The sequence below is a fragment of the Giraffa tippelskirchi genome, chromosome 3, assembly GCF_054371585.1.
Source record: "Giraffa tippelskirchi isolate mGirTip1 chromosome 3, T2T-mGirTip1v1.2.pri, whole genome shotgun sequence".
Lineage (NCBI taxonomy): Eukaryota > Metazoa > Chordata > Mammalia > Artiodactyla > Giraffidae > Giraffa > Giraffa tippelskirchi.
The window spans coordinates 122077713-122102080 of NC_137277.1; the positions used below are offsets into that span (position 1 = coordinate 122077713).

Here is a 24368-nt window from a genome sequence, read left to right on the forward strand (position 1 = left end):
GTATTCACTGTGCCCCATGCTAGATAAGTGTCATCAAGACATTAAAACCTTTAGGGGGAAAATGATACTAACACACATTAGAAAATTAGAAAGCAGTTCAAAATACGTACAAAGTGAGCTCTGTGAGTAAGTGACTCAATATAATGCCAAAACATAGCACTTAAGTCAAGGCTTCCATTCTGCTCTTGTTCGGCACACTTGCTTGTTCCCATTCAGCACACTTGTTCACCACACCCACCGAGAGAGAGAACACTACTGAAAGGGAAAGGTTTGGACCTTTCTGTGTTTTTATGGTGACGCTCATCCCAACCTTTTCTCCTTGGGCTTCTTATCCTTACAGCTAGGTCTCCTGAGATTTTCAAAGTCCACCTCACTTTTCTCTCTCAATTCTTCCTTTTATTTATAAAACATTATGATACCAGTAAGGAAAAATTTCAAAAAAAAGATCTCTCTCATAATCTTACCAGTATTTCATTCCAATCAGTTTCCTTGCATTCACAGTGTAGTCACAGTGTACCCTCGACTTAGTACCTTTGTTTTTTGTTGTTGTTGTTGTTTTTATTGAAGTACAGTTAATTTACAGTGTTGTGCCAATCTCTGCTGTATATCAAAGCAACTCAGTTAGATACATACATACCTTTTTTAATATTCTTTTTCATTATGATTTACCCCAGGATATTGGATATAGTTCCCTGTACTATACAGTAGTATAGTATATACTATATATACTATTATATATGGGTGTTTATCTATCCCATATATAATAGTTTGTATCTACCAACCCCAAATTCCATCCCTCTCCCTCCATGTTTCCCCCTTGGCAACCGCAAGTCTGTTCTCTATGTCTGTGAGTCTGTTTCTGTTTTGTAGATAGGTTCATTTGTGCCACATTTAGATTCCATATATAATATCATATGGTACTTGTCTTTCTCTTTCTGATGTATTTCACTTGGTATGATAATTTTTGGTTGCATCCATGTTGCTGAAGATGGCATTATTTCATTCTTTTTTTATGGCTGAGTAGTATTCCAGTGTATATATGTACAACATCTTGTTTATTCATTCCTCTGTCAATGGACATTTAGGTTGTTTCCATGTTTTGCCCTGACACCAGCAAGCTTAGAAGGGAAGCATTCCTGCTTTTCAGAAAGGAGCACAGTTTGCTGCTGGAGGTCAGGGCCCAGTTAAGAACTAATATTTGGTACACTAGAAGCAGTCAGGAGCTCCTCTTCATAGAGCAATGTTTTTGTACAACATTCGTCAAACACAGGTGTCATCCTCTTCACATGATGAAAAGGAAAAGGAGCTCAGTGGTAACAAACCCCTTCCCACACCCCCAGTCTCTGCTCTATGCTCTGCTCACACAGCTGCACTGAGTCCTTCAGGGAGGATCCAGGATGACCCACTTCCTGCAGACAAAGCTGAAGTCGAGAGAGAAGATGGTTGGCGTTTACTGAGCATGTGACAGAGTCGATTTAAATCTATACCTCTTATTCTCCACACACTCCACCTTTGCCCAGTTTCTCACGGTGCTCCACCAAGGAACGATGCTGACTTTTGTAAGACCATGAGTTGAGTCTACAAACAGATCCTGGTGATGGTCTCTCGTCCTAGATTTCATTAAGTAGAAAGGAGATCAGGCAGGCTAGAAAGAATTTTCCCCTCCTTTGTGTTAACTAAAACGATCCCCCCTTCCAATCAGTTGTCGGCTAGTCAGTCAATAAGCGCTTGCTGAGCACAGAGGCGGTATAGCACTATGATTGACAGTACAAGCCTGAGGCTGGACGGCCTGCATTTACCCCCCTCTGGATCTGTGCTCCTCACCTGTATTGTAGAAACAGTATTTGTGCACGTCAAATAAGTGAGGATCACATGAGAGAAGCCATTAACCCTTGTTATTGTTAATGTGGTTGTGGTGCTATTGCTAATGATCTGATGGTGGTGTTGACTTGTTGTCAACACTTGTGGACATTGTTGACATTGTTGCTGTTGACTTGTGAGGCTATTGTCCATGTTGCTGGTGTTGCTGGCACTGGTGGTGGTGTCAACATCGTCCATGTTCTAGCCTTCTTTACATTGTTAGCATCAGTCTTAACTTCTTTTTGGTGTTGTTGACTTGATGTTGATTTGTTGCCAATGTGACATAGGTGTTAACCTGTTGATGACTTGATGACATTGTTGACATCAGTGTTGATACATTGATGTTGACATCATCAGTCTTACTGCTTTTATTAACTTGCTAGCATCATTCACCTTGGTGTTAACTTGCTAATATCGTTATCATTGACTTGTTACTGACTTGTGGATGGTGCCGCTGTCCCTAAGTCCTGTATTTCCTTCTTTCTTCCTTACAAGGTGGCTCACATGGTCCTCAAGGCGCATGCCAAGGCTTGGCACCACTACAACAGCCACCACCGCCCACAGCAGCAGGGGCGTGTGGGCATCGTGCTAAACTCAGACTGGGCAGAACCTCTGTCCCCAGAGAGGCCTGAGGACCTGAGAGCCTCCGAATGCTTCCTGCACTTCATGCTGGGCTGGTTTGCACACCCCATCTTTGTGAATGGCGACTACCCGGCTGCCCTGAGGGCCCAGATCCAACAGATGAATGAGCAGTGCCCCAGTCCTGTGGCCCAGCTTCCTGAGTTCACCGAGGCAGAGAAACAGCTCTTGAAAGGCTCTGCTGATTTTCTGGGTCTGTCCCATTACACTTCCCGCCTCATCAGCAAGGCCCGAGGAGACACCTGCATCCCCAGCTATGATACCATCGGAGGCTTCTCCCAGCATGTGGACCCCACGTGGCCCCAGACTGCATCCTCTTGGATTCGCGTGGTGCCCTGGGGCATAAGGAGGCTGTTGAAGTTTGTATCCTTGGAATACACAAAAGGCAAAGTTCCAATCTACCTAGCTGGGAATGGCATGCCCATAGGGGAGAGTGAAGACCTCATCGATGATTCCCTGAGAGTTGACTACTTCAAACAGTATATCAATGAGGTGCTCAAGGGTAAGAACATGGATATGCTGGTGATTGAGCATGGGTGGTACTTCATCAAGTCTTCAGAGTTTTATTTTCTGGGAAAAAAACGGTCTCCCATGGAAATGAAGCCAGAAAGTAGTGTTTGTGGTAATAGTCAGTCCTTCATATCAGCCTCCTAACCCTCTCCCTAAAGGCCTTAAGTCTTTGCTTTTATATTCCTAGTCCCTACAAAGCTCCTTCTATGCTCTGCCCATCTGAGTCCTAACCATTCATCAAGCCTCATCATCTTTTTGTTGTTGTTCACAGCATGTGGCTTGCAGGATCTTAGATCTCTGACCAGGGGTCGAACTCATGCCCCTTGCATAGGGAGTGTGGAGTCTTAACCACTGGACCACCAGGGAAGTCCCCTCCAATCCTAATTCTAGATAAACAATTTATGTAACCTTACAGGCTTTGCCTTTACAAGCCTCCCCCATTTTATAGCAGAACACAGTTCAAGTGCTTCTTAAATCTGTCCTCTGGGCTGCAGTGCTCAGTTCAATTCAGTCACTCAGTTGTGTCTGACTCTGTGACCCCATGGACTGCAGCACACCAGGCTTCCCTGTCCATCACCAACTCCTGGAGCTTGCTCAAACTCATGTCCATCGAGTTGGTGATGCCATCCAACCATCTCATCCTCTGTTGTCCCCTTCTCCTCCTGCCTTCAGTCTTTATCCACATCAAGGTCTTTTCCGATAAGTCAGTTATTTGCATCAAGTGATCAAAGTATTGGAGTTTCAGCTTCAGCATCAGTCCTTCCAATGAACACCCAGGACTGATCTCCTTTAGGATTGACTGGTTGGATCTCCTTGCAGTCCAAGGACTCTCAAGAGTCTTCTCCAACACCACAGTTCAAAAGCATCAATTCTTCAGTGCTTGACTTTCTTTATAGTCGAACTCTCACATCCATACATGACTACTGGAAAAACCATGGCTTTGACTAGACGGACCTTTGTTGGCAAAGTAATGTCTCTGCTTTTTAATATTCTGTCTAGTTTGGTCATAGCTTTTCTTCCAAGGAGCATGGCTGCAGTGCTAAGAAACCCCAAATAAACACCTCTATTTAAAAAATAACAGCAGAGACTTTAGAACAATCAGTAACAGAGACTTTAAAGCAGTCCCAATTTTGTTTTTCTCCACAGCTATCAAAGAAGACTCAGTGGTTGTTCAGTCTTACATTGTTCGTTCCTTCATTGATGGCTTTGAAGGCCCTTCTGGGTATAGCCAGAGGTTTGGGCTGTACCAGGTCAACTTTGATGACAGCAGCAGGCCAAGGACTGCCAGGAAATCTGCCTATTTTTTCACCAGCATGATCGAAAAAAATGGTTTCCTCAACAAGGTAGTAAAAAGACTGTCACCACCCAGTATAGCAGATGTCCCCCAGAAAATCAGAGCCATCACTTTTCCATCCGAGGTGCCCTCTAAGGCAAAAGTAGTCTGGGAGAAGTTCTTCAACCAACCCAAGTTTGAGAGAGATCTGTTCTACCACGGCACATTCCCGGATGACTTTCTGTGGGGCGTGTCCTCATCAGCCTATCAGATTGAAGGAGCTTGGAATGCTGACGGCAAAGGCCCCAGCATCTGGGACAACTTTACCCACACAGCAGGGAGCAACGTGAAAGACAACGCCACTGGAGACGTGGCCTGTGACAGCTATAACCACCTGGATGCCGATCTGAACATACTCCGAGCTTTGAAGGTGAAAGCTTATCGCTTCTCCATCTCCTGGTCTCGGATTTTCCCAACTGGGAGAGACACTTCTGTCAACACACATGGTGTCGATTATTACAACAAGCTGATCAATGGCTTGGTGGACAACAACATCTTTCCCATGGTGACCCTGTTCCACTGGGATCTGCCCCAGGCCCTGCAGGATATTGGAGGCTGGGAGAATCCTTCCCTGATTGACTTGTTCAACAGCTACGCAGACTTCTGCTTCCGGACCTTTGGTGACAGAGTCAAGTTCTGGATGACTTTTAATGAGCCCACCTACCAGACGTGGTTGGGGTATGGCTCAGGAGAATTTCCCCCGAATGTGAATGACCCAGGCTGGGGACCTTACAGGATTGGCCATGCAATCATCAAAGCTCATGCCAGAGTCTATCACACATACGACGAGAAGTACAGGCAAGAGCAGAAGGGGGTCATCTCCTTGAGCCTCAGTTCCCACTGGGCAGAGCCCCAGTCGCTGGTCCCCAGGGACGTGGAGGCAGCTGACCGAATGCTGCAGTTCTCCTTGGGTTGGTTCGCCCACCCCATCTTCCGAAATGGAGACTACCCAGATGCCATGAAGTGGAAGGTGGGGAACAGGAGTGAACTGCAGCACTTGGCCACCTCCCGCCTGCCCAGCTTCACAGAGGAAGAGAAGCAGTACATCGCAGCTACCGCCGATGTGTTCTGCCTCAACACTTACTCCTCCAGGATCGTGCAACACACGACACCCAGGTTAAACCCACCTTCCTACATGAGTGACCAGGAGCTGCTGGAGAGGGAGGACACTTCCTGGCCTGCCACAGCCATGGACAGGGCTGCCGCCTGGGGGATGCGGAGACTGCTCAACTGGATCAAGGAAGAGTATGGGGACATTCCCATTTACATCACTGAGAATGGAGTAGGGCTGACAGACCCCAAAATGGAAGATACCGACAGGATATTTTACCACAAAACCTATATCAACGAAGCTTTGAAAGGTACGTGAGGGTTCATGTTCCCCTTACAGAATCTCCCAACATCCGTATGTCAGGAGCCTTGGCAGAATGGAGTACAAACCATAGACAGGTCTCTCATTTATACCCTGATCCTATAACTCTTTCCCTGTCTGAGGTTACATATCCTTCTGGAATCTGAAAAAAGCAATGACCATCTCCCCAAATGTACACACGGAGTCCCACAAGAGTATTTTCATTATTGACCAACTACTATGTGACAAATACTATTCTAAGTGCTGGGGACACAGCAGTGAACAAAACAAACAACTTTATGCTGACGAGGAGCTTATTATATTCTGGTAGATTCCATTTGTCAGGCTTCTCTGGTGGCTCAGATGGGAGGAATCTGCCTGCAATGCAGGAGCCCCAGGTTCTATCCCTGGGTCATGAAGATCCCCTGGAGAAAGGAATGGCAATCCAATCCAGTATCGCCTGGAGAATTCCATGGACAGAGGAGCCTGGTGGGCTACAGTTCATGGGGTCACCAAGAGTCAGACACGACTGAGTGACTAGCACTGACTTTCAGGTTCCATGTACCCCAGAGGAATAACCTCTAAAGTGGGCTAAGACTCTTGAATCTCAGACATGTCCCTTTATTCCAACAAAAGAACTTGATTTTGCAAAGATCAGCCATTAATACTTGTTATGGGGTTATCAGTGTTAACAAAAAGATGATCTATCATGGCACACATTACTTGTGTGTACAAGTAGGTGGTTGAAGACCGCCTGAAGTGAGAAGCTAGTACGTGACTGCGCTTCTTGGGCCCTGACTCTCCTGGTGTAAAGCTGTCCTCTGTCCTCTGTGCAATGTCCCCAGCCTACAGACTTGATGGTGTCAACCTTCGAGGATATGCTGCCTGGTCCCTGATGGACAACTTTGAGTGGCTGAATGGCTACACGGTCAAGTTTGGACTGTACCATGTTGATTTCGATAACGTGAACAGGTCTCGCACAGCAAGAGCCTCAGCCGGGTACTACACAGAGGTCATCACCAACAATGGCATGCCACTGTCCAAGGAGGATGAGTTCCTATACGGACAGTTCCCCAAGGACTTCATCTGGAGTGCAGCTACTGCCTCATATCAGGTGAGGCATTAACCATCTACAGTAAACCTACTATGTGTCAGGCTCTGTCAGGGCTGCAGAGGGCAGGCAGGAACAGTGGATTTTCACAGACCTGTGGGCAGGAGGTAGAGGTACCGCAGGGTGGGGTTGGAGGGGTGTCTGGGAGGCCCTCTTCCCAGACAGCCTGGCTTCTTCACATCCCCAAATTCAGGTGGACAAGCACAGTTAGAAGGGCGAGGCTGAGATAGGTGTTAGCGGGTCAGATGGAACAGGTGGAGCCAGGCAGAAACCCTTAGGCAAAAATGTGCAAATATGAAGATCCTCAGCTGGATGCCTTTATTTCTTACCTAGTATCTTCCAAGCAGACAGTTTTATCAAAATGACTATCATGCGGACCTGGGCTTTTTCTGACGTCCTAATAACATCATACCTTTACTTATTCATGCTAAATGAAGCTCACTAATACAGAAAATACGAGGGTTCACTTTTCCTCAGAGAAATGAAAGCTACAAAGGGAAGTGTGACTTGCCCAGGCAGTTAAGGATGGGACCCTGTTTTACATCTCCTGCCTCCTTTTATTTTCTTTGATCCAGGAGTGGGGGCTCTGTATTCTCAGTGTGGAACCTGGGCAGGGTCAGTGGTCTGAGCTGACTTGACTCTGGGCTGCTCAGCCCTTGAGTTTTTTCTAGGTGACCATAGCTGCTGAAACTGTTTCCAAGAAAGGTGAGGGTAGCCCCGCCAGATGACCTGACTACCATGATATAATGACATCTCAGACCAAATTCTGCAGTATCCCGACGTACATTAGCTAAGCACACAAACATAGAAACTGTTCATGTGTCCTGTTCCACAGCCTGGAAGAAACCACAGTTCTTGGTCCTCTTTGGAGCGCTGGTCAACATTGAACATGAAAGTTTCATTGGAGGAAATGCCAAGATTTCAGAGACAGGATCCTGTTACTCTTACTTGAGGCAGACAGAATCCTCTGTAGAAGAGTTTCTCTAGCTGGGCCAACTGACATTTGGGGCTGGAGAACTCTTTGCTGTGGCCCGTCCTGTGCACTATGGCCCATCCCGTGTACTATGGGTCCATCCTGGGCACTGTGGCCCTTCCTGTGCACTGTGGGATGTTTAGCAGCAAACTTGGCCTCTGCCCAATAGATGCCAGTAGACCCCTCCCCCAGCTGTAACAACCAGAAATATCTCCAGATATTTCTAAGTATCTCCTTGGGGACAAATAGTCCCTAGGTGAGAACCATGGCCCTATGGGTTTCCAGCTGGACTTATTCTAGGGCCAGGGAAAGGGTCTTATTCTAGGGCATGGGCTGCAGGCCTGAATCAGGTAGTACTGTGACAGTTAACAAATGGTGATTTTTCTCAGTCCATCATTGCTTTTATGTTTATTAGGTGGCATTCAACCGAAAGGTCGAGTTTTGTCTTTTCTTCTGCTTTTTTACATTTTATTTACGTATAAATACATATTGCTATGTATCAAAAGTATGACCTCATGAAGTTCTATTTTGTTCAGTGGGTTATACTTTTGTCATCATTAGTATGGAGATACTTAAATCGTCCCACATTTTGCCAGGTGGATGGTCCTTTAGCTAGAGCCTGTGTCCTTTTGATGTGGCCCATCGTTCTTTGGGCACTTTCCTAATTCTTTCCAGTACAACAAGATGTTCCAAGCATCTTCTGTCTTTTCTGCCCCAGCCCTGTAATCAGCCATTTCTCTAATGAGCCCTGGTTTCTTTTACTGGATAAGGGCATCTAGAAACCAAGATCTAGGTGCTTAGTATGCTCACAGGTCATTACTTCTAGGCCCTCTAGAAGTGGACAGAGTGAGGAAATACATGTGTACACACACAGTGTGTGTGCACATATATCTATTTCTACATCCACCCACATCTTTATGTATGTTAAAAAAAAACACCTTGATACCTCCAAGTCCAATCCTACTCCACAAGGTTAATGCTGGCCTTCACGCTTTTCATATTCATATCTCTTTTCTCCAACGACGAGAAATCTAACTCCTAATATCCTCAACATAGTCACTTATTGTCTTAGTCCCCTGCATTAACTAGTCTCCCAACCACCAAGCCATCTCCTCCACTCAGACGGACAACAGCTGGTGCCTTCCCGCTGCTCCAACACCCTGCCACTCTCACAGGGGCCGTGCAGGCCAAGTCTGGATGTGCATTCTTGGTTAAAACGCCACACTGCCTTAGCCGCAGCCAGTCACAGAGCATCACACCATACCTGTCAAAGTGTTTTAAAGTAATTTATAGAAATTACACGTCTTGCACTACCTAAGCCCATGGGTAGGCATTTGCTCAGTGGCTTGTAGTCAGTTTCCCTGTAGATTAGGTGAAAGGAGGAAAAGGAGGCACAGAAACAGTGATACCCGTCCTGATTAGAAACTCTGCCTCCACATCTGGCATCATTGGGATTTGTCTGACTCTGTTTGGGGTTAAGGCACATCAGATTGTTCATTGAAACGTTTAGTGAGCACCCACCATACACCAGAGATTGCTGCGCTGACAGCCAGGCCACCAAGATGAAAGACGCCACATGGAGTCTTGCCTAGTCTTGCTGGAGGGAAGCCAGTCAGCAGGCACATAACTGTTCAGTGCAGTGTGATAGTGCCATGGCGTTCAGAAAGTGTGTACAGGAAGCTGCAGGAGTTCAGAAATCAGGGGGAGCAGAGAAGGTGATGCTGACTTACGTCCTGACTCAGGACTCTCCCACTGACAGGAAGGGCTTGACTACATGACTGACTTGACTATGTCTTGTCATTTTCAGATCGAAGGTGCATGGAGAGCAGACGGCAAAGGACTCAGTATTTGGGACACATTCTCTCACACACCCCTGAAGGTGGAGAACAATGACACGGGAGACGTGGCCTGTGACAGTTACCACAAGATTGCCGAGGACCTGGCCGCCCTGCAGACCCTGGGCGTGACCCACTATCGCTTTTCCATTTCTTGGACTCGCATCCTCCCTGACGGGACCAACAAGTACATCAACGAAGCGGGCCTGAACTACTACGTGCGGCTCATCGACACGCTGCTGGCCGCCAACATCCAACCCCAGGTGAGGTGGGGCCCTGAGCAGGCCTTGGCCACATCCACGAGAGGGAGACAGCTGGGCTGGGGAGCACATCTATTGTGAAAAAAAAAGTGCTGTTGTCAAGTTTAATTCTTGAGTTGTCTGTAAAGATTTTCCTTCTGTCTCTGACTGTCCCCTTCCAGCTATCTGTTCCCCTCCTTACAGGTGACCAGGGTTGCTGAGTTTTCATGTCCTTTTGGATATCTGACCAGTAGGCAATATGTGTGTGTGTGTGTATAGGCTTTTTTCCCTCCTTTTTCCTAATGGTACGAGTGATAGATATAGTTTGATACTTTTTATTTAACAATAGTTCTTACAGGTATTTCCATATCCATATGTATTTTCCTCATTTGTCCTTCCTGTCTTTTTAGTTATGTGGAAATTGTACCTCATTTCTCTAATCAGTTCAGTTCAGTTCAGTCTCTCAGTCGTCTCTGACTCTTTGCGACCCCATGAACTGCAGCATGCCAGGCCTCCCTGTCCATCACCAACTCCTGGAGTTTACCCAAACCCATGTCCATCGAGTCAGTGATGCCATCCAACCATCTCATCCTCTGTCGTCCCCTTCTCCTCCTGCTCCCAATCCTACCCAGCATTAGGGTCTTTTCCAATGAGTCAACTCTTCGCATGAGGTGGCCAAAGTATTGGAGTTTCAGCTTCAACATCAGTCCTTCCAGTGAACACCCAGGACTGATCTGTCCTGATCTCCTTTAGGATGGATTGATTGGATCTCCTTGCAATCCAAGGGACTCTCAAGAGTCTTCTCCAACACCACAGTTCAAAAGCATCAATTCTGCAGCGCTCAGCTTTCTTCACCGTCCAACTTTCACATCCATACATGACCACTGGAAAAACCATAGCCTTGACTAGATGGACTTTTGTTGGCAAAGTAATGTCTCTGCATTTAAATATGCTGTCTAGGTTGGCCATAACCTTCCTTCCAAGGAGTAAGCGTCTTTTCATTTCATGGCTGCAATCACCATCAGCAGTGATTTTGGAGCCCCCAAAAATAAAGTCTGACACTGTTTCCACTGTTTCCCCATCTATTTGCCGTGAAATGATGGGACCAGATGCCATGATCTTAGTTTTCTGAGTTTTCACAGTTTATTGTGATCCACACAGTCAAAGGCTTTGGCATAGTCAATAAAGCAGAAATAGATGTTTTTCTGGAACTCTCTTGCTTTTTCGATGATCCAGCAGATGTTGGCAATTTGATCTCTGGTTCCTCTGCCTGTTCTAAAACCAGCTTGAATATCTGGAAGTTCACAGTTCCCGTATTGCTGAAGCCTGGCTTGGAGAATTTTGAGCATTACTTTACTAGCATGTGAGATGAGTGCAATTGTGTGGTAGTTTGAGCATTCTTTGGCACTGCCTTTCTTTGGGACTGGAATGAAAACTGAGCTTTTCCAGTCCTGTGGCCACTGCTGAGTTTTCCAAATTTGCTGGCATATCGAGTGCAGCACTTTCACAGCATCATCTTTCAGGATTTGAAATAGCTCAACTGGAATTCCATCACCTCCACTAGCTTTATTCGTAGTGATGCTTTCTAAGGCCCACTTGACTTCACATTCCAGGATGTCTGGCCCTAGGTGAGTGATCACACCATCGTGATTATCTGGGTCGTGAAGATCTTTTTTGTACAGTTCTTCTGTGTATTCTTGCCACCTCTTCTTAATATCTTCTGCTTCTGTTAGGTCCACACTATTTCTGTCCTTTATCGAGCCCATCTTTGCATGAAATGTTCCCTTGGTATCTCTAATTTTCTTGAAGAGATCTCTAGTCTTTCTCAATCCGTTGTTTTCCTCTATTTCTTTGCATTGATCACTGAGGAAGGCTTTCTTATCTCTTCTTGCTATTCTTTGAAACTCTGCATTCAGATGGGAATATCTTTCCTTTTCTCCTTTGCTTTTCACTTCTCTTCTCTTCCCAGCTATCTGTAAGACCTCTTCAGACAGCCATTTTGCTTTTTTGCATTTCTTTTCCATGGGGATTGTCTTGATCCCTGTCTCCTGTACAATGTCACAAACCTCTGTCCATAGTTCATCAGGCACTCTGTCTATCAGATCTAGTCCCTTAAATCTATTTGTCACTTCTACTGTATACTCATAAGGGATTTGATCTAGGTCATACCTGAATGGACTAGTGGTTTTCCCTACTTTCTTCAATTTAAGTCTGAATTTGGCAATAAGCAGTTCATGATCTGAGCCACAGTCAGCTCCTGGTCTTGTTTTTGCTGACTGTATAGAGCTTCTCTATCTTTGGCTGCAAAGAATATAATCAATCTGATTCTTCCCTGTTTTTACTCTTTTTCTGTTGTAACCAACACTACAATGAATGTGTATGCATGCTAAGCTGCTTCAGTTGTGTCCAGCTCTTTGCAACTCTATGGACTTTAGCCCACCAGGCTCTGTCTATGTAATTGTAGTTACATAATTACACTAAGGTAGAAGTTTATAGGATATGATCCTAGGAGAAGAACTGCTGAGGCAAAAGTTCGTGTGCTTTTAAGCCATGAGTTTTTATGAATAATAAAGCTCACGTGGGGGCTTCCTTTGCTGCCACAAGATCTTTTGCATTTTACTTGGGAGCCTAAGAGCTCTTTTCCTTTTCTCCTGGGCCATTTATGATAAAGGGCCAGAGGGCACTAACTCTACGGTACTGGTGTGTCCTCTGCTGTAGTGATTGGAGATTACGCACTGCAGCCAGAGTATAATCTCTGCATTACAACCCCTTTCTTCCCACCCCAAAAAGCAGAGACTTTTACAAATGAAAGTGCTACCTGGGTGACTTCCCTGGTGGTCCAGTGGCTAAGACCCAAGCTCCCAGTGCAGGGGGCCTGGGTTCGATCCCTGGTCACGAAACTAGATTCCACATGTCACAACTAAGAGTTCAAATGCTGCAACTAAGACCCAGTGCAGCCAAATAAATAAATAAAAATAAATATTTAATTTAAAAAAGTGCTGCCTGGACTCCTCACAATGCTAACACTGCAGGAATAAATTACTCATGCAGCGTTTATTACAGTGCATGTGAGTGCCAGCTGTGATGGAGATGGGAGGGCCAGTGGCTGTCCTGTAGTACCCCAAGATCAAGGGGAATTAATATCCATTACACACAATTCAGAAAGAACACAACTCAGGGCTAAATTATTTTGTGGTTCCTATTTTTTAAAATAGGGTTTAAGCTTTTATTTATTTATAGATTTTAAACTTTTATTTATCACATGGCTTGTGGGATCTTAGTTCCCTGACCAGGGAATGAATCTGGGCCCTGGGCAGTGAAAGCTCAGAGTCCTAACCACTGATCCATCAAGGAATTCCCTGTAGTTCTTAAGGACATTGAGACAATGCAGAAATGTGATGTGGCCATAAAAACCTTCAAGGAGATGTGGTTCTTAAAAAAAGAAGAGAATTTGGGTAGGTGGTTGGGCAGAGAAAGAGCATTTCAGGGAAAGGGAAAGACTGGGTCTGAGCTGAAGACGATTGACAGCCCAGTGGAGACCCCGGCATGGGGGTGTGTCAGGAGCATCAAGGGGAGACCCGGGAGAGGAAAGGCCACCACATGGGTGTGGCCAGAGGGGCCCGTCTCCAGGAAAGTGTTCCCACTCCACAGGAAGAGCCTCCAGACACACTAGATGTCCTTGGGGATGCCCCTTGACAAGCAAGATGCCTCCTTCCTTCTGAAACCCTCGGAGCATTCTATCCAGGAGGTTCTAAAGCTCCAGCTATTTCTGATCCTTGATTACAGTCATAGCTAACATTTGCCAAAGAGCTGGTAGGATGTCAGTCACTTTTCCTGTCCTCTGCTGTGTGATTTAGGCCTCACAGTGATTCCGGGACATGGAGGTCCTAGTGCCTGAGCCGAGGTCACACAGCTGGTAGGTGGCAGAGCTGAGACTCAAACCCAGGCTTCTCTGATCCAGATGTATGAACTTTTCTCACACTTCAGCTCTGCTGTCCTACCCTTCCCGCCAAAGAATCTTTGAAGCTTTTTTGTCTCATCATTCATCCTCATCCTTAGCAATAGACATTTACGTTGGCCCGTATAGCATTGGTGGGTTCCCATGAAAAGCAGGTTGATGGAATGCTGGTCTTGCTGTTTTCACAGGTGACCATTTACCACTGGGACCTGCCCCAGGCACTCCAGGATGTTGGGGGCTGGGAGAATGAGACGATTGTACAGCGGTTTAAGGAGTATGCAGACGTGCTGTTCCAGAGGCTGGGGGACAAGGTGAAGTTTTGGATCACATTGAACGAGCCCTACGTCGTTGCTAACCAGGGCTATGGCTACGGGACGGCAGCTCCAGGTAAAGGTCTCAGACCCCACTGGTCAGCAATCGGAGGGTGGTTTTCTCAGCACCACAGGCATGAAATCCAGGTGGCCCTCGAGGAAGTGGCCAGGAAAGCCCCATGGCAATGCCTCAGAGTTCCTGCCTCCTCCGCCACCCCATTCTGACACCACTTCTGCTGAACGTGAACCTCACATCTCAAACCACCAAATGGCTTCTTTGCTCTGTGCATCTGATTTGCCTCTGATAGGAAGCTCCCTGAGATCAAGGGTGCAAACTAATTGATACAGGAAAGGACAATACATCAGACTGTACAGATCCACAGTGGGTTGTTTTGGTTTTTTTTTTTTTTGGCAACTCCCCAAATGCCAAAGTTCCCAGTATTTGATTTGGCTGACTTGAACTAGTATAAGGTTGACATCCCACTTAGTGTAAAATTTCAAAAATTCTGCTGCAGATATATCAGTGTCTTTAATTATGGAGAGCTGTCCTGAGTCCTGCTGGGGTCATATGTAAATATGTTATATGCAACTTATTACTTTTCTAAGACACAGAAACCTTTTAATGTCTAAATACATCAAACTCTGAGGTTTTTTTTTTTTTAACAGAAGTATAATTGACTTACATTGTAGTATTCCTAAGAGTTTTGAATAAGGAATTGTGGACCTGTCCTTGTCCCTTGAGAACCCTCCAATTTTCCTTTTCTCTAATTCTGAGACTTAGAGAGTAAATTTATGTTCATTTCTGTGATTTCTTGAGATTATGTGTCCCAGCTGGGAAGAGCCACGGGGAGATTGGCTTCGACTCAGTATCAGATGCATCAGCCGTTGGTCCTTGGCTGACGTGTTGGGTTTTTGTTCCTCCAACACGAGAGGCTGCTTCTCTCATAACGTTTGCTCTCGAGGAATCCGTGTCCACTGCTTCCATCAGCTATACACTCCAGCTCTTACTTGCATGGTGGGTCCCCGAAGAGAGCCAGGATGGCAGCCCTTGAGGGACACACTCTTCCGGGCACTCTGCCCAAGACACATGAGCTACTCTTTGGGTATAGAAACCAACATCAAGTGCCTTCTCTTTCCCAGACACAGTGCTTCTGGGTGCTTCACACACACACACTGTTCATAAGAACTCTGTATTGCTCATTTTGCAGAGGAAGAAATGGAAAGGCTGAATTACTCACCCAAAGTTACTTGGTCAGCCAGGAAGAAGAGGAACCAGGATCTGAATTCCATTCTTCCTCAAGAAAAAATCTATACTCTTTCTCCCAAACACCAAGAGGCCATCTATAGGCAGAAAGTGATATTCTTGGCCACATTTATTCTTGTGCAGGTCTTCATTGCTGTGCACAGGTTTTCTCTAGTTGCAGACTGGGGGCTACTCTCTAGTTGTGGTATGTGGGACTCTCATTGCAGTGGCTTCTCTTGTAGCTCACAGCTCTAGGTGCATGGGCTCAGCAGTTATGGCACACAGGCTTAGTTGCTCTGAGGCATGTGGGATCTTCCTGGACTGGGGATCGAACCCATGTCCCCTGCATTGGCAAGTGGACTCCCAACCACTGGACCACCAGGGAAGTCCTGGCCACATTTATTCTTCACTGACGTCTATGTCTGTATTTCCAGGAATCTCCTTTAGGCCTGGCACTGCCCCCTATATTGCTGGCCACAACCTAATAAAGGCTCATGCTGAGGTCTGGCATCTGTACAATGATGTGTACCGTGCCCGTCAAGGTGGCATCATTTCCATCACCATCAGCAGCGACTGGGCTGAGCCTAGAGACCCCTCCAACCAGGAGGATGTGGAGGCAGCCAAGAGATACGTTCAGGTCAGATTTTCCTCTGGGTGTTGTTTTTACTCCTTCTCTTTTCCCTTCCTGTCATGATCTAATGAAAACAGAATTAGACTGTGAAACAAAGATTTAGGATCTAGGCCTTGTTCTGTTGTTACCTTATTTTGTGCACTTGGGAAAATCATCTAACATTTTAATATCTTAGTTTTCTTGTCTTTAAAATGGAGGTGGCCTAACTACCCTATAGGTTTGCTAGAATGACAGTTCTTTGGGGTTGAGTTTTCTTTCAAGTCTTAAAAAATCAGTTATACATACAACTCTTACTGGATGCAACACTGGCTTGAGGCTAAATAATAGAAGTTCAGCCTCTCCAATATGTGGTTTGACTATAGGATTGGGCTGCAATGTCACACTTCACCTCTAGGTGTCACCATCTGATTTTACTTTCTCTGCCTAAGACTTCCTTAAGCTGGAATTCTGTGAAACTCATGAGCGCCCCTAATTTTCTAATTCCATGAGTTTAATATAAGGACTTGCATCTTTTGGTCATGGAATGTTGCTCTTAGGAGACACAAGTAAGCAGGGGCCAACATGGCTCCCCTTATTTCAGTCTGGGTCCCTGAAAAGAGAGAGAGAGAACAGCCCTCTTCAGGCATTGCTTGTCCCCAGCTCCTGCTACTGTCTCTGGGAGGTTGGAAGGCGCCTCTTCCATGTTTCAGGATCAGGAAAGAAAGGCAAGCATCTCTCTCTCCAGACTGTTCCCCACTTTTGACCCTGAGGAGAGCATGCAGACTGGCATTTCTGAAAGGACACCAATGGCCTTGGTTTGCCAAATTCTTCACAAAGGAACTTGACAAAAGTGGTCAAATGAATTAAGTGCAAACAAGAATTTAATGTCCCCATTTGGTAGCCAGCCACAGGGAAAGCCTAGGACCAAAATTAAGGCATTCCCTCATTTCAGATTCACAGAACTGATGAATTAGAGCAATAATTCATTTTCGGAAATAAAAAACAAACCTGAGGAAATGTCACGCTGTAGTCTCATCATCAGTTTGTCAGTGAGCTGTGATCCTGCAGCCCAGCACAGTGATCCGCACACCCCCTCATGAATTCAGCTTCCCTGGAAACACAATTCCTCACCTCCCAGTGAACTGAAGCTTCTTTTAGTGGAGCAAGTATGTTCTAAACCTCATCTCTGGCTGAGAATAGAAGGCTGCTCTCACCCCACATTCCAGGTAGCAGCCAGCAGTTGCAGGGAGGATGTGAAGAGACAAGCCTCTCAGGACCCACAGCGTCACAGCACTCAAGTGCCGTGTATACCCTCTAAGGGTAACGGTGGCCTGAACCTTACTCAAGAAAACAGACAGGAAAGTTCCCCACTTTAGGGCTACAAGTCCAAAGCCCATGAAGAATCACACTTTGCCTGGGTAACCAGGAGAGCCTCACATCTCTGCCTGCCCTAGAAGATTCTGATGGGTCCTTAGGCATTAGACCTCCTCTGTGGTCAGTGAGGGAATCAGGGCCTGGAGGCTTGGAGTCTCTCCCCATCTTGGACCCGGCCCCTCCTAAGGGCAGTCAGGCAGCATCTAGCAGGCCCAGGGCTCAGTTCAGTTCACATCCCTCCAGCTGCAGTGAGTGAGAACACAGCCCTGCCCATAGTGAGCTCCCAGCACAGTGACAAGACCCATGGGCATTTAAACTGCAACATGGGAACAGCCTTGGAAGAGGGGCAAGTTTAAGACTGGGTGGGGAGAAGGAGGCCTGAGGTCAGTGACTCCTGGGCAGGGAGCCTGCCGTCTCCTGTGGGCCTGCCTGTTAATGCCAACGCTGACTGTCCCCCCAACCCCCACTGCAGTTCATGGGAGGCTGGTTCGCACATCCGATATTCAAGAATGGGGATTACCCTGAGGTGATGAAGACGCGGATCGGTGACAGGAGCTTAGCGGAAGGCCTCAACAAGTCTCGGTAGGTCCTGGCGCCACGCCCTCAGCCACTGAGGCTCCTGGGTGGCCAGCACAGGTGCTGTTGGGGTTGGAGAAGAGTGTCTTAGGCAAGTTACTGTCTGAGCTTCCATGCGTGCTGGAAAGACAACACGAGTGTGTATGTGCAACTCGCAGCCCCGGATAGGCACGGCTCTGACAAAGGCAGTTGCTCGTTATTCTTCAGAATTGGCAGGACGTCTGGGGCACCCACTTCTAGGTGACCCACTAGCTCCCTCTTTGAGCTTCCTGTAGCCCAGCTGTGAGGATTAAGTAATCCGCCCCAGCCCTTACATCACGCATGTGCTGCCCTGGTTAGGGCAAGTCCTGCTGAGCCAAAAGGTCTGATCTGTCAACCCTGGTCTCCAACAAGCAAGTGAGTGCTTCAGTCCATCAACACAACCGTGCTGAAGCACCTACTGTGTACCAAGGCCAAAGCCAGGCCCAGCAGGGTCCACATAGAGGTGATTCTAAGTATGGCTTCCTCAGGTGCTGACACACCAGCTGGGAAGACAGTGACTTCATCACTCCAAGGAATTCTATTCCCCAATTTCTTCATGCATTGAAGACTCAGATGAGATCAGGGTAGGCTGGCTCAACCCAGGAGACTCCCTGGACAAGACAGGACATCAGCTGACCTGGGCTTTGACAATGAACAGCACTGGGGAAAGCAGAGGGCTTTCGATCCAAGGGGAAGGGTGTGAGCACCGGCCTAGAGGTAGAAGTGAGTGGAGACACTGCAATTGGGGACACTAGCCCTGCAGCGGGGAGGGCCAAGGCCACAATGAGGGACTGGAGGCTGGGCACAGGGGCTCAGTCTTGAAGTCACAGGATCTGAGCTGAGAAGCCCTTGCTGGCTCCTGAGCAGGGAAGTAAAAGGTATTTCAGGGGTGGTGTGGGGAACTTGGGCCTTAGTTTTAGCCCAGTATTTCAGAAACTCCAGGAAGTAAGGTTCTTTCCTAGGTTAATGGTAGCAGGAAGGTCAAGATGAAGCGTCAGACACCTAAGCAGGGCATTCTCTCAGCAACCCTAAACCAGCTGCATGTGGTCAGGATCTGGGAGAGGGGACCCTCTCAGTGCTGCACACAAGGGCATGTTAATCACATCACATAGAAAAGTCTCACTAAGAATACATAGAAAGAATGTATATATGTATATATGTATATAAATGAGTCACACAGCAGAGACTGGCACAACATTGTAAATCACCTGTACTCCAATTTTAAAAAATATCTATATGGAAAATGTTCCACTAGATGTTTAAAAAGAAAGTGCAGTAAAATCATGTGAGCTGAAAAGTCCAGATCTCAAAAGGTCAATCAATTCATGAAAGCATTTCCCCTACTAGTAAGGACAGACTTTGGAGAAAAGAAGCATGTCTAAACAAACTACAGTAAAAACTTAAAACCGGAAGAGAGGGTCTGTGAGGGAGGTAAGGTCTGTGTTCTGGTGGTAGGAGGCTCGGGCGCTTTCAGCAGCACCTGGGAGAGCCTCTCCTTGCTCCTGTCAGCTGCCCGTGGGCACCTCAGGTACCTGAGTTTAGAGCCCTCCACTGACCCTGCCCTGTGACAGTCTCTTCCCAAAGCCCCATGCCCTTAATGGCTCCTCCCGCCCAGGCTCCCCGAGTTCACCGAGAGTGAGAAGAAGAGGATCAACGGCACCTATGACTTTTTTGGGTTCAATCACTACACCACTGTCCTGGCCTACAATCTCAACTATGCCTCTTGGATCTCTTCCTTCGATGCAGACAGGTAAGGAAGGGTGCCTGGAATAATCTTTGGGAAAGACAGCAAAGTGCCCTCTCTTCCTTAGAGGCCTGTACAGCCTCTGAAACCACCTCCTGATGCTGTGTACCCTGGGGTTTGGAAGACAAGCCCCAACTCCTGATATACACCTCTATCAGTCAGACAGTTATACAGGCTAGGATTTCCAAGATGCTTTTCATTAAAGCAGACAGGCTTAGAGTTTTTAAAAATAATTAACTTTACATATATGTATATGTTTTTTCATCAGATTTTTCTCACTTATCAGATGTATTTCAGTTAAAATAACTTTCTTTTTTCCCTTTGAGGGTAAAAGTTAAACTATTTCTCTATTACAATAATGTATGTTCACAGTAGAAACATTAGCAAGCAAGAAGAGAAAATTCTTGCATTTCAGAAGTGTATGTGTGTGCATAGGTATACTACCTCTCTTTATATATATGATATATATATTATACAGTTTATATAGCATGTCAGAAATGTCATACAGGAACATATTACAGAAAAACAGGATTACACATATGCACAGTATCTGTTCCTTTTTTAAAAATTGCTAAATATCTAATATTTATTGAGACATTTACAAAGACATTGCTATTTTATTTAATAACATTTAATACTTACATTGTTATTTTATTCCCCATCTCAAGAGGAGAGGTTTAATATTCCAACATTCATTGTAGTCTGTAGGGTTGTTTCTTTTCCTGTAGACATTCTTTATTAGATTAAGAAAGCTCTTTTTGGTTGGGTTTTGTTTTGCTCTGTTTGGCTGTGCCATGCGGCATGCAGGATCTTAGTTCCCCCTGCAGTGGAAGTGCAGAGTCCTAGCCACTGAACTGCCAGGGAAGTCCCTTTTGTTCCTTTTCTGACAAGCACCTTTCCACATCAGTAGCTCTGAATCTGTCCGGATTCTTTGGAAACCACTGACATCCCCATTCATCCTCCAACCAGCAGAGTCAGGCTTGCTGAGGGGCTGAGGTGGTGCCCCCGCTGGTTCCCGTTTCAGCACCCACTCGACTCTGCTACCTCACTGGTCCTGGGACTGTCTTCCCGGGCACCTGTGCTCAGCTTATGAAATGGCTCACATTCAGTTCAGCTGAACAAGATAAATCCAGCTGCTTGTAAAAGTTTTTTTTTAGTGAAGGATTGTGGATGTTAAATATCTATAAACGGCTGGTCCTTATAATGAAATGCGTGAGCCTGTGCCTCCCCTGGCAGCACGCCTTTGGCACAATGTGATACCCTCTCTTTGCCCATCACTGGAGAGAGAAATAGGGTCTTGGGCACTTAAGGCAGGTCCTAGCGTATCTACCCCATCATCACACTAATGGGGGCCCAAATATTCGTTCCTGTGGGTGTACCACCTGTGGCCTGCATGAGGCGTTGACCAGACATAGGTGACTCAAGGGAGCCCCTTCTCTGAAGACCTAGCGCTCACACTCAATGGGAGCGCCAGCACCCTTCCACATCTAGTGTGAGGTGTGGCCTGTTACTGAGCAGCTTGGAGGGTTAGGTCCATGAGTAAGTCCATTCCTGTGTACTGGTGGAAAGCTAGACCAGCGAGTTTAGGTGGCCTATCCAAAGTTACACCAACACTGATTAATGTCACTACAAAAAGAGAAAAGCAAACGAGAAAAGAGAAAAGCAAAGTAATGCTCAAAATTCTCCAAGCCAGGCTTCAACAGTACATGAACTGTGAACTTCCAGATGTTCAAGCTGGATTTAGAAAAGGCAGAAGAACCAGAGATCAAATTGCCGACATCTGTTGGACTCTCAAAAAAGCAAGAGAGTTCCAGAAAAACATCTACTTCTGCTTTATTGACTATGCAAAAGCTTTTGACTGTGTGGATCACAACAAAATGTAGAAAATTCTTCAAGAGATGGGAATACCAGAGCACCTGACCTGCTTCCTGAGAAATCTGTATGCAGGTCAAGAAGCAATAGTTAGAACTGGACATGCAACAACAGACTGGTTCTGAATCAGGAAAGGAGTATGCAGAGTACATCATGAGAAATGCTGGGCTGGATGAAGCACAAGCTGGAATCAAGATTGCCGGGAGAAATATCAATAACCTCAGATATGCAGATGATACCACCCTTATAGCAGAAAATGAAGAACTAAAGAGCCTTTTGATGAAAGTGAAAGAGGAGAGTGAAAAAGTTGGCTTAAAACTCAACATTCAGAAAACGAAGATCATGGCGTCCAGTCCCATCACTTCAAGGCTAATAGATGGGGAAACAATGGGAACAGTGAGAGACTATTTTGGGGGGCTCCAAAATCACTGCAGATGGTGACTGAAACCATGAAATTAAAAGACACTTGTTCCTTGGAAGAAAAGCTATGACCAACCTAGACAGCATATTAAAAAGCAGAGATATTACTTTGCCAGCAAAGGTCAGTCTAGTCAGAGCTATGGTTTTTCCAGTGGTCATGTATGGGTGTGAGAGTTGGACCATAAAGAAAGCTGAGCACCGAAGAATTGATGCTTTTGAACTGTGGTGTTGGAGAAAACTCGAGAGAGTCCCTTGGACTGCAAGGAGATCAAACCAGTCCATCCTAAAGGAGATCAGTCCTGAATATTCATTGGAAGGACTGATGCTGAAGCTGAAACTTCAATACTCTGGCCACCTGATGTGAAGAACTGACTTCTTGGAAAAGACCCTGATGCTGGGAAAGATTGAAGGAAGGAGGAGAAGGGGACGACAGAGGATGAGATGGTTGGATGGCAACACCAACTGTATGGACATGAGTTTGAGTAGGCTCCGGGAGTTGGTGATGGTCATGGAAGCCTGGTGTGCTGCAGTCCATGGGGTCACAAAGAGTCAGACACGACTGAGCAACTCAACTGAGAAGTCAAAGGGTTTTTTGTTTTTTAGTGTAAGTCTTGTTCATGCTTTGTGCAGAGGGTCTCTTGGGATTTATAAACTGACACCTAATCCCTAGTGTTTGAACTTGCAGGGGAGTGGCCACCATCACAGACCGCTCCTGGCCAGACTCTGGCTCCTTCTGGCTGAAGATGACCCCTTTTGGCTTCAGGAGGATCCTGAACTGGTTGAAGGAGGAGTACAACAACCCCCCGATCTATGTCACAGAGAATGGAGTTTCCCATCGGGGAGAAGCAAACCTCAACGACACTGCAAGGATCTACTACCTCCGCAGTTACATCAACGAGGCGCTCAAAGGTTTGACGGGCCGATCCCTTCCTCTATGTGCACCTTTTATTGTTGGAAACGTCTAACGTCTGCAGCCGATACTGCACCCATGAGTCTCAGATGAGAAAGATGAGGCTTCTACCTCCTTTTGGGTTTAAGCCTTTTTTGCAGGCTGCACACTAAGATTTTTCCTTCCTAGATTAAAGCTCAGCAAGCAAAACCCAGTTGCTTGATGCAGCTGGACCCTGCCCTTTTCTCTGAGCCTCCAGGGTCCATGTCCCTGAAGAGCAGTGCCCTCTTGTGGACAGTCTGGGCAGGGCCCAGGAGGAACGGGCTGGAGAGATTGTACGATCTTTTGTGACCCAAGCAGAAGTCTGAGACCCTTACAGCTCAGCAGAACAACTAGGGATGGGACTATGACAGGGGAATATAAGTAATGCTGAGTAAAAGAAAATGAGCAATGCAGTAGAGCAAAGAGAAACAACTAGAAAATCTTATTCCAGATAAAATCTTTCCCAAGGGTCCCTTGAGACTTTGCCCAAGACCAGTATCCCAAGGTGTGAAGACGATGATAGCTGACGTAGAGGGGTTACTTTAGTCTACGCATGTTCCTGGCTCCCTATCAGGGCTGAGTCTGTCTAGAAAAATGCATATAGCTTTGTGGTAACACCCACGGGGGGACCAGCTAATGATTCCTCTGTGCAGGGTGGGCTGCTCTCTCCAAGAGCTGAAAAAAAGCTTGCCTTGACCTGCAAGTGGGGACTGTGGGAGCACTGTGGGCAGGCATGGCCCCAGCAGGCCTGGTGGAGAGGGGCTTAGACCACCAGAGAAGTTCATGCTGGGGCCTCTCTCTTTGAGCAGCTATGCAGGATAAGGTGGACCTTCGAGGATACACAGTTTGGACTCTGATGGACAACTTCGAGTGGGCCACCGGCTTCTCAGATAAGTTTGGTTTGCATTTTGTGAACTATACTGACTCTGCTCTGCCAAGGATCCCCAGAGAGTCAGCCAAGGTCTACGCCTCCATAATCCGGTGCAGTGGTTTCCCCGACCCTGCTGCAGGGCCACACCCTTGTCTTCAGCAAGAAGGTGAGCTGTGGCTCTGGGATGGACAAAGCCGGGGGGGGGGGGGGGGGGGCGGCACACGGGCCTTTCACAGTCCATTTTCTTCTAGTTTATTACCAGCCCTCTCTGCCTCTCCATCCCCTTCATTCATTCAACCAGTATTTTTTCTTTGAATGCTCAAGACATTCTCAGGATGGAACAAAGGAATTAAGGGCTAAAGTTACATCTAGAAACTAGGCCCTGGCCTGGAAACAGCAAGTTTAGATTCTTGCCCCAGCCCTACCACTAACTTGCTGTGTAACCTTAGGCAAGAAATGAGGCAAATGCTGCGCCGAGGCCAAGATCAAATAGTGACTAAAAATATTGTGCCTGGCACATTGTAAGGTGCCCAATATTTGCTGAATGACTGACAAAGTATAAATTACTATACAAATTAAGAGACAA

General features: G+C 46.4%; 1 protein-coding gene across 1 annotated transcript in view; it reads left to right on the forward strand.

The window, feature by feature from the left end:
* Positions 1-24368, forward strand: part of LCT (lactase) — a 53983-nt gene that overhangs the window by 24760 nt on the left and 4855 nt on the right. Inside the window, exons 7-16 of the mRNA XM_081579120.1 lie at positions 2356-3001; positions 4156-5703; positions 6539-6807; positions 9585-9875; positions 13998-14196; positions 15798-16000; positions 17820-17929; positions 19560-19694; positions 22666-22889; positions 23721-23948. Of these exons, the coding sequence (XP_081435246.1) occupies positions 2356-3001; positions 4156-5703; positions 6539-6807; positions 9585-9875; positions 13998-14196; positions 15798-16000; positions 17820-17929; positions 19560-19694; positions 22666-22889; positions 23721-23948 (3853 nt within the window). The remainder of the gene's footprint in view (positions 1-2355; positions 3002-4155; positions 5704-6538; positions 6808-9584; positions 9876-13997; positions 14197-15797; positions 16001-17819; positions 17930-19559; positions 19695-22665; positions 22890-23720; positions 23949-24368) is intronic.